The following is a 12,455-nucleotide window of genomic DNA, read 5'->3' as shown; positions in this document are numbered from 1 at the left end:
TCCCAATGCGTGGATGATTTCCGGTTGCACTAAACACTGGATACACGTTAATGATAACTCACTCAATAATAATAATAATAAAGTCTTTAATAATGTCCTGTGCTTTGAGTCAATATGATATTAGATATACACAATGGAATATGATGAGGTATGTATTTTGGAAATATATATTTCATATATATTTCAAGGATATTTGTTAATATCCTTTTCTCATTGGTCAAGGTTAGACTGACAGCACTGGAGGCAGCCGTGGTTTGAAGAAGGCGGCTTTGGCTTTTATTGCGAAACTCTTGGTTTTAAAGTGTTACCGTAATGCCTCGAACAGACACGCACAGGCGGACCGGGCGGACGGACGGACAGACAGACAGACAGACACGTTAGGCTTCAACTTCTTCCACTTTTTAAAGTGTTACCGTAATGCCTCGAACAGACACGCACAGGCGGACCGGGCGGACGGACAGATAGACAGACAGACACGTTAGGCTTCAACTTCTTCCACTTTCTATGAGCAGCTCGGCCGCACACAGTCGCAGCGAAGGTCGTGGCAACATTGAATCAGCGCCATCCAACAGCTGACCCGTCGGTTTGTCGGAGGTGGTGGTGGTGGACGGAGGGAACACTGTGGGGCGTTTCCCCTCGTTCCGAGGCGCTTCAGAGCGGCTGAGTGGAGATGAGGACGTCGCTGCTGCTGCTGCGATGGGCGTGGGCGCTGCTGGCTGCTCTCTCCGTCCGCTCCGGTAAATCACACCCGACCGTCCACTCACACTTCCAAAACTTTTCCTCTGGCGGATGTTCGTGATTCTAAGTTCTGGTTTTCAGCCTGTTTCCCCCCCCCATTCCTGCTATGTTCAAAATGCATGCATGTGCTCCTCCCCTCGTCCCCAATGTATTTGTCCCTTTCAGCAAGCCTCTTGAGGGCTGCCAGATATCCAGCGAATAGACGCGGCCCGTGCGAGTGCATGGCGAGTAGATTCAGAGTGTAGTAGGAAAACTAAGGAACCAGTTGGTTGGTTGGAAAATGAAAGCGCAAGAGGCAAAATTGCGGAGCTTTGTGGGAGAATATGTTATGTCAAAAAAGTTTGAAATAATCTTACTATTACTGATGTATATATATATATTTTTTTTTACTATTAGTATATGAGCCATGATGTACAGAACATACAGATTTTCTTTCTTTCTTTTTTTTTTTTTTTAAATCACTCAGTAAATCGCCTATAAATTCTGAGGCTAATGATTGTATCTGTTCAACCTTTTCAACGACATCAGGTTTAAACATTTTGACAAAACGTTTAAATGAAAATGACAAACTAAATATTGTGCTCAAGTAATCAAGTCAGGTTAGTTTTGAGTTCACTAGACCAGGCGTGGGCAAACTACGGCTCGGGGGCCATTTTTCCTCCTATGAGGTGTCTCACCAAAACACTCCATCCATCTGCTGCTGCTCCGCTACCCCCCTCTGGCACATTTTACAACCCATTGTGGCCCCACCAGTCAAACAGTTTGCCCTCCCCTGCACTAGGGGGTGCTTTGTTGTAAGACTTTGCTAGCCAGCATGTGACAGTCTGATGTGTTCCTGGTGACTTTGCAGAGGACGCACTGTACAAGAAAGTGGGCGACGACGTCCTCCTTCTGCCGCGCTTTCTTCCCTCAAGCGTCTCCAGCATCACCTGGAAGGAGGGCTCCCACATCGCCGCCCAGTGGGACGGCAACGACATCGACTACTACCGGCACTACAAAGGTGAGCCCAGGTGAGCGAGAGATAGAAGAAAAAAAAGGGGGAGGGAAAAGAGAGAAAAAAGGTGAGCTGAGGTGCCCGACTAGGCTCAGCCGAGTTCACCACGTCATCCATCCGTCCGTGTTTTCTTTCCAGATCAATCCGTCCTGAACGTCACCACCGCGGCCTTCACCATCGCTCGGCTGACTCCGGAGCACAGCGCTAACTACTCGGTGTCCGTCAACGAAGACGTGGACTGCGGCAGAGTGGCCCTGGTGGTCATCGGTGAGTCGTACGGCTGGCTTCACTTCACGTCGCGCCCCTCCCCTCCGCACTTCCCGCTGCGTCACGCTGTCTCTCCTCGGCAGCTGGCGTCCCCGTCCCCAGCGTCTCCCACGTGTGCGACGACGAGAGCTGCGTGCTGACCTGCGACGCCGACACCAGCGGGGCCACGCCGGTGACCTACACCTGGAGGTCGGGGGAGACGGAGCTGCCCAACGGGACCAGCGTGGAGCTGCACATCACCAAGGTGCTGCTGCTGGAGAATAACTTGGAGAATAATTAATGTCACATTTACAAGTCACAGTGGTATTACAGGAGTCGATCTTCAACTTTCAATTGATTTATTAAAGTAATGTAAATAATTACATTTGACAACATTTTAATTGCTTTTCTAAATTTTGAATAAATGTTCAGACCAGGGGTGATCAAACAAATCAAAAGGCTAAACTGGCTGCATAGTTCTCCCACGTCTGCATTAGTCACTTCCTTGTCTCATCAAACCAAAAAAGGGGAATCGACTGGTTTCTTGATCCACTTATAAAAACACAAAAAACAAACTGCTGCAGCAGCTTGTTGAGAGATTGAATTGCGAGCGATCCGTGCTGCTCGGACGATTAAATAACAAAGATTATTCAAAGGTTAAGTGTAAAAACAAAATAAAAGAATACATTTTTAAACAAATCACCTGGTTTTCATTCCTTGGCAGGAAAGCAGGTTCCGTGTTTTCACCTGTGACCTGAAGAACCCTGTGAGCCTAGAGAGGAGCGCGCCCCTCACCAACCCGTTAATCAGCGTCAATCAAGGTGCTTTATGCCATCGCAGAGTCTGAGTCTACACACACACACATGCACACACCGACTGGCCGTGATCAGCCCTGTTTGTGCTCCTCCACCTCCAGACGGTCCCAAGATCTCAGTGGGCCTCACCGTCTTCATCTCCCTGCTGGCCTGCTCGCTGGTGCTGGTCCTCTTCCACAGGTGGAAGGCAGGTGAGCGTGCCCCCCCCCCCTCCCTCACTCCCCCACAATACATATTGGACCATAAAAAAAAAAACATCTCAACATTGTTTCCTCTCCTTGTCTTCTCCTCCAGGGATGTGGTTCTATGAAAAAGGTGAGATAAGCCGTTGGTTCCGTGCATGGAATGCTGGGTAATGTTAAATGTTTAAACCCTGATCATTCACTCTCCTTTCTGCCCCCCCCCCCCTGCAGAATCCTTCCCATGGACAGCAGGTCAGACTCTGAACACCACACGGTTGATTTTAACGAAACATCTTAAAGTTCCGATTCATTTGCACATTGAAAGGTTTTTTGTCGTTGCACACAGTGTTCTTTTTTTTACTCTTCCGAGTGTTTTTTTTTAATTTATTGGCCCGAGTGTTTTAATCTTAGTATTTTATTTATTATTTTTTTATTTTTTTCAAATATATTTATTGAGCATCGGCAACAGAAACAAGAATTACATACATGAAAGACACGTGTAAGATACAATCCGGTGCTTCCCTTTTTTTTTTTTTCCTTCAAATTTCCCACTAAACCCACCCACCCACTATTCCCTGAGGTTGCCCATGTTCGTGGGAGAAGTACTTTATTTTTTTGAGTGTTCTTCAATCCCAGTGTTGGGACCACCAAGTAAACAATCTTGAATCTGAACAAATCCTGCCTCCATCTGCCCCAACAGACTTCTGGAGGAAGGAGGAGGGAGAAGGTAAGTTTGAAGGGCCGGCTCGGTTCGGCTCGGCTCGGCTCACCACTTCATCTTTCTGGGTCGGGGGGTGAGAGGGCAGATGCTAAAATGCCCCCGACTGCACCTTGTTGTCCAGAGCGAAGAGTGGACCAATCAGACGGAGCCTCTCCGGAGGAGGCAGAGGAGCTGAGCCAGCCAAAGCTCTAGGACGTCGCCGGCTGCCCAACTCTTCATCACCCACTCAGGTGTGCGAGGCCTCTTCTTCTTCTTTGAGGAGGAGGAGGAGGAGGAGGGAGGAGTCGCACGCTCGGGATGAACCTGGCAACCCGCGAGACAATGGCAGGAAGGAGGGGGAAGCTACCTTCTTCCTGCCATTTTGCGAGTACGATTGGAAGAGCCGTTTGCCCTGCGGCCTCGGAGAGGGAAAGGAAAAACTGGCTTGACTAGTGGGAGGAGGAAGAGAAGGGGGAGGAGGAGGAGCTGTGGAGGGAGGGAGCAGACAGTGCTGGCTGTTGTTTGTTTTTTTTGGGGGGGGAAACAGGCAAATCTTTGTTGCAGCTGCTGAGCCGCAGCTCAGTGGAGAAGACAATCCAGCACCTCGCTGCGAATCTCGTCCCACTCGTTTGACAAGTTGTGTTTTTCCTGCTTCTGATTTCCAGTGTCAGTGATCCTGGGTTCGAAACGAAAACGCCAGAGATCACAGTCGTTCTGCACGTTACGCAAAACTCACTTTTCCCGCCCCACTTTTTTTTTTTTTTAGACACTGACCCCTCTCCCTACTCCACTCCCTGGGGGTCATTGAACGCACCACCAGTCAGCTGCTGACGCTGCCCCCTAGAGTCCCTGATGAGAAAAGTATAATTTCAAGTCTTAAAAATGTCCTTTGTTAGATTAAAGACGTATTTACATTAGGAAAAGACTCAACGTTCAACACAGCAAAGACCGCAGTGTGTAAAAATAATTTGCCTCTTCACATATTTAGAATGAGTTCATCGGAATTTCAGCGGGAGACTTGAAAAAGAAGTTTAATGCACACTGTGCTGCGGTGAGAGAGGAGGTGGCAGCAACTGTTGATATTGTAAGCTGTTGTAAGCTGTTATAATAACACAAAGGTTTTTTTTGTTTTCTTAGTTTTTTTATGTGCACTCCTTCCAACCGTTGACTACACTACAGTTTAGTATTTAATATCTAGTATGTTGCAGGTTTTTTGCTAAGACGACGTAACACGACTCTAAACCTTCTCGGATTGAAGGGTGAATGTCACTGTTTTTCTCACGATGACTTTCTCACCAATAAACTCACATCTTTTCCATGTGCTGGTGGATTGTGCAGCTGATTGTGCAGCGGCGGCGTGTCAGTTGGATGGAGGGGAGACCCCTTCATGGGCACGCGTGCCGCATTCCACCTGGACACACAACACACTCATCAGTCAGGAGTTTTGAAATGCATCCTGGTGTCAACAGCAGGTGTCAGTAGTAAGCAGCACATTGGGAAGTAACAAAGACAAGTACTTTGAGTCGGTAATAAAGTCGATTTTTAAGGCGTCTGTACTTAACTTGAGTATTTTCTTTTTTTTTTTTTCAGCCTTTTACTTTTACTCCGTGCGTTTGTACACAAATATGTATACTTTCTACTCCTTACATTAGAAAAACGTCTTTGTTCAAAGTAATACCGGGACACATATTATTTATTGTAGTTGTGTAGTTCAATATTAAAGTGGATGACATTTTCTGGGAATATGAATGACAGATTACGGAGTCACTGGGACAGATTAATTACCGACCGGATGAAGAGCTCAGCGTCACTTTGAAGTGCACGTTGTAGCGACGAGGCTGCGATACTTTACCTGTGCTGAAGGTGGCGACACATCGCCCTCATCTGCTGTCTGGACTGGGATCCAGCGCAATACTCCAGAATGGTCCAGAGCCAGGGAGCGTTTTTCATCTTTACAACCCCCCAAACACACACACACACACACACACCATTCACGCAAATGATTTATATGGTGTATGACGACAAGTTTGTTGGTGTGTTGACAAGTAGAGTCAACTTTATTTTGAAAGGTCAGACTTTTGACTGATTTGCACGTGAATTATTGTGCCGAGGAAGCCATGTAAGGCATTTTCGCCCTGTTCACATCTTTAGGTTGTGTTCAAATTTCATATTTATATTTAAAAATTAAGTCCAAATTAAACAAAAAATAATTTCCGCACGCCAACCTGCAGAATTTATTGCGACGTTTTGGTACTAGACCCTTTTCAAGCAAATGTTTGTGCCAACACAGGAAGCTGCTTGGTTTTTCCAGACTGTTTCAGATATTTTTATAGCAAGTTCCTCTTTCTTCTATTTTCTTATTTTGGCTATGTCCTGTATCTGTTGTATTTATTTGGGTTTTTTTTGGACTGTGATCATTAGCCATTAACATTTATTAGGACCTAATGTATCCAGTCACGATAACTTAGTATTTATTATATTCATTCATTGTACTTTATATTTATATTTTGATGCGTTTCCACCAATTGTATTCTGATATTGTTGATATTTAATATTTAAGTTCTTTATACTCAGACGTGTGGGAAAGTGATTATTTAAGATAGCTTCCTGTGTTGCCACTAACTTTTGCTTGAAAAAGGTCGCAATAAGTTCTGCAAGTTGGCCACGTGTGTTCTGTGGGAACTCTTTTTTGTTTATATTTATATTAAAGATGAACACACAATCAATCAATAAACCAGACGTCACGTGACTCAACACACACACACGTATCCACTTGCAAAGCTCTTTGTTTCTCCAACACTTGAAGTTGGAGAAAATGCAGAATTACAACACTTAGGGAAAAAAATGGATTTCCTCGTTCTGTATCTTTAATCAATAATAAAGAAAACTTGTGTACAAAAATACAGTAGAAAAAAAACGACAAAATAAAAATGAGGTATAAAACAAATTTACAAAACATTAAAATTTGGGGGGAGGGGTTACACTTTTAAGGCGGGGTTTCCTGCTGGAGGGTTTAAGGGGGTTGGGAGAGGTTTGAGGCCTTGTGAATTGTCCTTTCTTCACACCCGGGGAGGGGGTGGTGGTGGGGGCTCCTCCTCCTCCACCTCCCCAGGACTGTAGCACCAATGAAGGACCCCCACGGGCTGCTGGCCCCCCCTTGTCATGGTCACCGGCGCTGGCGGTGGCGGTGGTTATGGCCGTGGCGGTGGGTTCCCCTGGGTGCACCAGAAGAGAGAGAGAGAGAGAGAGAGAGAGAGAGAGAGAGGGAGAGAGGGAGAGAGAGAGAGAGAGAGAGGGAGAGAGAGAGAGAGAGAGAGAGGGAGAGAGAGAGAGAGAGGGAGAGAGAGAGAGAGAGGGAGAGAGAGAGAGAGAGAGGGAGAGAGGGAGAGAGAGAGAGAGAGAGAGAGGGAGAGAGGGAGAGAGAGAGAGAGAGAGAGAGAGAGAGAGAGAGGGAGGGAGAGAGAAGCGTCCTGTGTGAGTTCCAGCGTGACGGGATGAAAAGCTGCGGTGCGACCTGATGACAGAACAAACGCACCTTCCATCGCCAACAAAGCCCCCCCGACTTTACAGCTTTGCGTCAGCTGAGGGGTTTCGCCAGCTGTGTGTGTGTGTGTGTGTGTGTGTGTGTGTCAGTTGCGTGTTCAACAAGAACAGCTGTTCAGCTCCGGAGGACCAGTGTGTTTCAGAGCCGTCTGTCTGTCATCGTGCTCACAATTACAACCCTCCTGTTATTTTGGCAGTTGGCCAGAGTGTCGGGAGGACGCGCAGCAGACGTGACAGTGTTTGCAGCCCCCCCAAACACCCACCACTCCACACCGAACATGCACACACACACACACACACACACACACACACACACACAGATGCGCGTAACGACGAGACGAGCGACGACGACGCCTGAGCCACAGGTGCCACTTTTGGGGGGGGATTATCCCGTGTTTAGAGGGACTACTTTGTACTCAGAAAGGTCGGGGGGGGCTGGGGTGGGCGTGCGTGGGGGTGGCCCCTTCACGTTTGAAGGGCTCCCCTTCAAACGTGAAGGAAGAGAAAAATCACACATGAAAACACAAAATACAGGTAAGAGGGTTGGAGCGGCGCAGCTGTGTGATCATTCTTCCCCTTTGGTCTGCTGGTGCAGAAACACACACACACACACACACGCACACACACACACACACACACACACACACACACACACACACACACACACACACACACACACACAGGTGGAGGTGTGTAAAAGAAGGGATAAGTGACAAAGTTCCTAAATTGCGGAAGATGCATTTAAATTCTGTGTGTGTGTGTGTGTGTGTGTGTGTGTGTGTGTGTGTGTGTGTGTGTATGTGCGTGCGTGCGTGTGTGTGTGTGTGTGTGTGTGCACGAGTGTTGTTGGGGATTGTTTTTTGTTGTTGTTCATTTCCGTCTGAAATGGTTTGCAGGTTGTTGTTGAATGTCGCTCAAGTTGAACACATCTTTGTAACTTTTAATTTTGTATTTATCAATATTTGTATATTTGTGAAACTTATATTTAGCTGCCACTTGCCGCTTTTTTATTAAACTTGAACTTTGAACTTTTGAACTTCCCTCAGCAGCTGGAACCACATGGGACCAATCTGCCCTTTCCACTGCTGGAGAGCATCATTTCTGTGATGTCACAAAGGGCGGGGACACCCCTCCCCGACAAGTGAAAAACAACAGACGAGCGTTCCTGCACAAAACTGGAAACAGAGGGCAAAACGTGCAGTTTCCAGGAGATCTATGGAGTTTAGGGGTTGAGCCGCAGTCTGGCAAGAACAATAAAGATGGAATAAAAGAAAGATGTTGGTATAATATATAATTATTGGTATAATATGGGATCTTTAGGTTTATTGAACTTGTTGAGTGCAGTAATTATTACGTGTGGTGCGCTGCCAAGAAGCACCCCGTGGTGCAAAACGCGTGTCCCGCGTTTTTTTCCTGCGACCTGAAGGCAGCGTTCAGGTGTTCCCCTCCTCCCCTCCCCCTCCATAACGGGAGGGGGGAGGTGTTGGGGCGGGGGTGGAGGGAAGACATCTGGCAGGAGCCGACTGATGTGATGATATCACTGAGCTCCGAGCGGTGAGCTCACCGGCTGACGCACTGTGTGTGTGTGGCTGCGATTACTAAAAGGCCATAATTACCCATCAGAGAGAGCCTTCAAAGAAAGTGTGTGTGTGTGTGTGTGTGTGTGTGTGTGTGTGTGTGTGTGTGTATACGTGTGTGTGTGTGTGCATGCTCGTCAAACCAACACCCAGCCTGTTTTCCTCCACACTACATATAGAGTTCATATATAGTTACTATGCTATACTGTCTTATATTAAATTCCATTCAATAGTATGTGATATATTAACCCAACCCTGAGTCGGAGAAAAAGTGGGTATTGAAAATGGATGGATTATATTTTATATTTCATAAATCATATAACTAATTATCTTATATTGCTTATGACATTACATTTTGCTGCATTATTATTATTACTACTACTATTATTACTGTTATTACTTTACCGATAATATTTATTATTACTATTATATTACAATGCTATAGTTTCATATTTTGCATGCCACTGTTTGCAGCTCGTTATATCATATTACATCATATTAAATTGCATTGCACAACACTTCCAACACTGTACCTGCCACTTTTTAATCTTTTCTAATGTTCTATTTTTGTCAAACTCATATTTAACTTGGCACTTTTGAAATTCTTTTTTCCCTCCTTCTCCTAATGCACAGTCACCAACATTTCACTGACGTGTAACTTGACATGTTGACAAATGTGAATCTTCAAACCTCTGAGTCTCTGAGTCAGTTGTCACCTTTATAGACAGCGGCTGGCTGCGATGGCGATGCCGTACAGGTGGGAGCGTTGCTCCGGCAGGTACTCGTCGGTGAACTGGCTGCTCTCCTTGCTCACCACAATCACTCCGTCCCTGCAAGGCCAGGCGGTTGGTTTATCAGGGGGCCGAGGTGGGGGGAGAGAAACATATGGCGAGCGGCACAAAAAGGGGCCGCGGCGAGGATGGGGTACCTCCTCCAGTCGGAGTAGTAGAAGTGGCTGCGGTAGTAGACCATGCTGAAGGGGTAGTTGAGGGCCGCGTGGATCAACCTGCGGCCCGAGCCATCCGGGGACACGCACTCCAGGCGCTTTGTACCTGTCGCACACACACACACACACACACACACACAGAGAGTGAGAGAGAGAGAACAAGAGAAAGTATTTAGCCTTTTTATCAAAGAAAAACAAAACAAAACATTTTTAGAATTAGAATTAGAATGCCTTTAGTGACCCCACATTGGTAAAATATGCATCATGACAGCAACATGTAGTGCAATGCAGAAAAAAAGTTATATGAAATAAAAAGAAAAAACAATCAATACTATAAACTATTTATAGAGACCCTGAGCTCGGGAAGAAGTGGGTATGGAAGACGAATGAATGAATGATGAACTATTTAGTAAGAAATCAAGGAAAATTATTTACATCTATATGGACAATTGTGTTGTTGTTGTTGTTTTTTTGTTGTTGTTTTTTTAACAAATTATTTACATTAAATTGAAAATAAATATAACTTTCATGTTTTAATGTGACAATTTTCACGTTTTAATGGGAAAGTTACACAAAATAATGTGACAGTTTGACGTTATAAAATGAAAAGTATCACGGTAAAAAGTGAAAGTTTCACGAAATATCGTGATAGTTTCACGTTAAAACGTGAAAATTGAGCCCTGTGTTTTCTTTCCGCGTGTTCTGTAGAAATGAGATGGAACAAACAAAAACAAAACAAACAGAAAGCACCAGATGAGGGGATGTTCACCTGCGTCGGCCCAGCACACCTGGCCCATGGAGTGGTCGTAGGTGAGGGCGTTGGGCAGGCCGATGCCGTCGGACACGATCACGCGCCGGTTCTGGCCGTCCACCGTTGAGCTCTCGATCTTCGGGGCCTCCCGGTTCCAGTCCGTCCAGTAGAGGGTGCTGCAGGGACACACAGTGCACATTGAGCAGGCATACACACACACACACACACACACACACACACAGGGAGTAGCTAATGACGAAGGTCACGGGCGAGGTGTGACCTTTGACCCCCGCCCTGCCCAGCTGCTCCCACCGCTGTACAATTTTGAACTGACCACCATTGTTGGCCGTTTCCAACTTTTTGGACAATCGGCAGGACTGTAACGTGAGTGTGTGTATGTGTGTGTGTGTGTGTGTGTGTGTGTGTGTGTGTCGTCAGGATGCCGTCCTGCTATTTTTCGTCTCTGTCATCTGTGGATGCAGAACACGTTGCAGCTAAAAGCAGCCCGTTACTGTACATTTAGGTCTATTTAAATGTAGAACAACTCAATGTATAATAACTACACAATGATATTAATAATACATATCTACATCAGGTGTGGGCAAACTAAGGCCTGGGGGCCAGATGTGGCCCTTTAAAGCTTTTTGATCACCATCCAATGAACTTGAAGAAATTATATTAATAGTTTTATATATACATATATATATATATATATATATATATATATATATATATAAATATGTATTCATTTCCTCCATGTTTTCAGTGTTTTCTGAGTCGTTTCAAAAAAAGAGCTCAATATAGTGGGGCTTCAAAGACACGGATTTTGTTGTAACTTTGCTTTGGTGACATTAGAGCAACATGTTTACAACCCACTGTGGCCCAGCAGTCAAAACCCACCGCTGATCTACATTTTGACATTTATATGTGTCATACACTTATGCATGTCCTTCTTCATTTCTGGATTTGAATTATTATTTTATTCATTTATTTTATCTATGTATATCTAAATATATATAGTGAGATCTTTGTTGTTCACCCTGCAACTCACTGGCTACGTCTCTCTCTTTCTCCCTCTCTACACATTGTATTTCCTTCTCAACTCAACCGGTCAAAGCAGTTGAGCGCCCCCAGGAGTCTGGATCTGCTCCAGGTTTCTTCCGACAGGGGAGGTTTTCCTGGCAACTGCTGCCCCCTGCTGTTCTGGAGGGTTTTGTACAAAGCGCTTTGAGACGTCTTTTAGTTGTGATTTAGCGCTGTGCAAATAAAGGTTGATTGATTGATTGATCTGCAGGCCATGGTGCACACGTGTGTGGTGTGTGTGTGGAGGGGTTGAGGGCAGGTAACACATACCACATGAGCAATCAGCCTGCGCGGTTTTTTTACGCGTGTGTCGGCGAGTCTGGCTGATGAATGAACATTGTGCAGAGAGGTGTGTGTGTGTGTGTGTGTGTGCGTGCGTGTGCGATGTGCAGGCTAAGACAAACAAGCAAAAAAAATATCACACTGTGTGCGTCTAACCATAAGCGTAGCCCGTCGTGAGGTAGCAATTATCGCTACGGCTCTTGGCCTCTGCTCAGAAAATAAACCCGAGCGCGTTCCTCGTCTGGCGTTTTACGGTTTTCATCATTTCATCATTCCGTTCGTCGACGCGCAATTACGCACACGAGGAAAGCAGACGCACGCATACCTGGCCATTATGTGATTAGTTGCGGCGATGAAAAGCAGATGTGATTCCTGGAGAGCGCCGAGCGACGACGACGGCGCTGTGTGACACTCGGCAGGATGAAGAGCGTTGCAAAGTCTTGCGCGTCCCCTTTGTGCCACGGCGCCACGAGACAAAAAACTAAATGCTTCAAAGTTCCTCCAGAGGCCAATCTGTGGCCCCGCCCTGGAAGCCCAGCCCCCCTTGGGTCGGCCAACTTCACGTGCAGGGTTTTCCTGCTGATGGACTTTGTCGTCC

At 46.0% G+C, this 12,455-nt stretch overlaps 2 protein-coding genes across 13 annotated transcripts in view; one reads left to right on the top strand and one right to left on the bottom strand.

Moving 5' to 3' along the window:
- Positions 1-415: 415 nt before the first annotated feature.
- Positions 416-5,411, top strand: LOC142903651 (pregnancy-specific beta-1-glycoprotein 3-like). Its single transcript, XM_076049418.1, has 10 exons — positions 416-737; positions 1,589-1,738; positions 1,871-1,999; positions 2,083-2,243; positions 2,703-2,799; positions 2,895-2,984; positions 3,088-3,108; positions 3,207-3,227; positions 3,676-3,702; positions 3,818-5,411. The coding sequence occupies exons 1-10, from the start codon at positions 671-673 to the stop codon at positions 3,886-3,888; spliced, it is 834 nt and encodes a 277-aa protein (XP_075905533.1). The 5' UTR covers positions 416-670; the 3' UTR covers positions 3,889-5,411.
- Positions 5,412-6,520: 1,109 nt separating this feature from the next.
- The window catches only part of nid2a (nidogen 2a (osteonidogen)), a 45,490-nt gene continuing 39,555 nt past the window's right edge, over positions 6,521-12,455 (bottom strand). For all 12 annotated transcript variants that reach the window (XM_076049338.1, XM_076049340.1, XM_076049341.1 and 9 more), the window contains 4 exons: positions 10,511-10,668; positions 9,724-9,847; positions 9,512-9,625; positions 6,521-6,890 (listed from right to left, as the gene is read on the bottom strand). In XM_076049338.1, coding sequence (XP_075905453.1) covers positions 9,514-9,625; positions 9,724-9,847; positions 10,511-10,668 — 394 coding nt within the window. In that variant the 3' untranslated portion in view covers positions 6,521-6,890; positions 9,512-9,513. The remainder of the gene's footprint in view (positions 6,891-9,511; positions 9,626-9,723; positions 9,848-10,510; positions 10,669-12,455) is intronic.

Source organism: Nelusetta ayraudi, unplaced genomic scaffold, assembly GCF_046127955.1.
Source record: "Nelusetta ayraudi isolate G7.1 ecotype Tasmania unplaced genomic scaffold, CSIRO-AGI_Nayr_v1 ptg000114l, whole genome shotgun sequence".
Lineage (NCBI taxonomy): Eukaryota > Metazoa > Chordata > Actinopteri > Tetraodontiformes > Monacanthidae > Nelusetta > Nelusetta ayraudi.
Note: the sequence above shows the minus strand (reverse complement) of the source record. Positions and strands in the feature narration are given on the sequence as shown.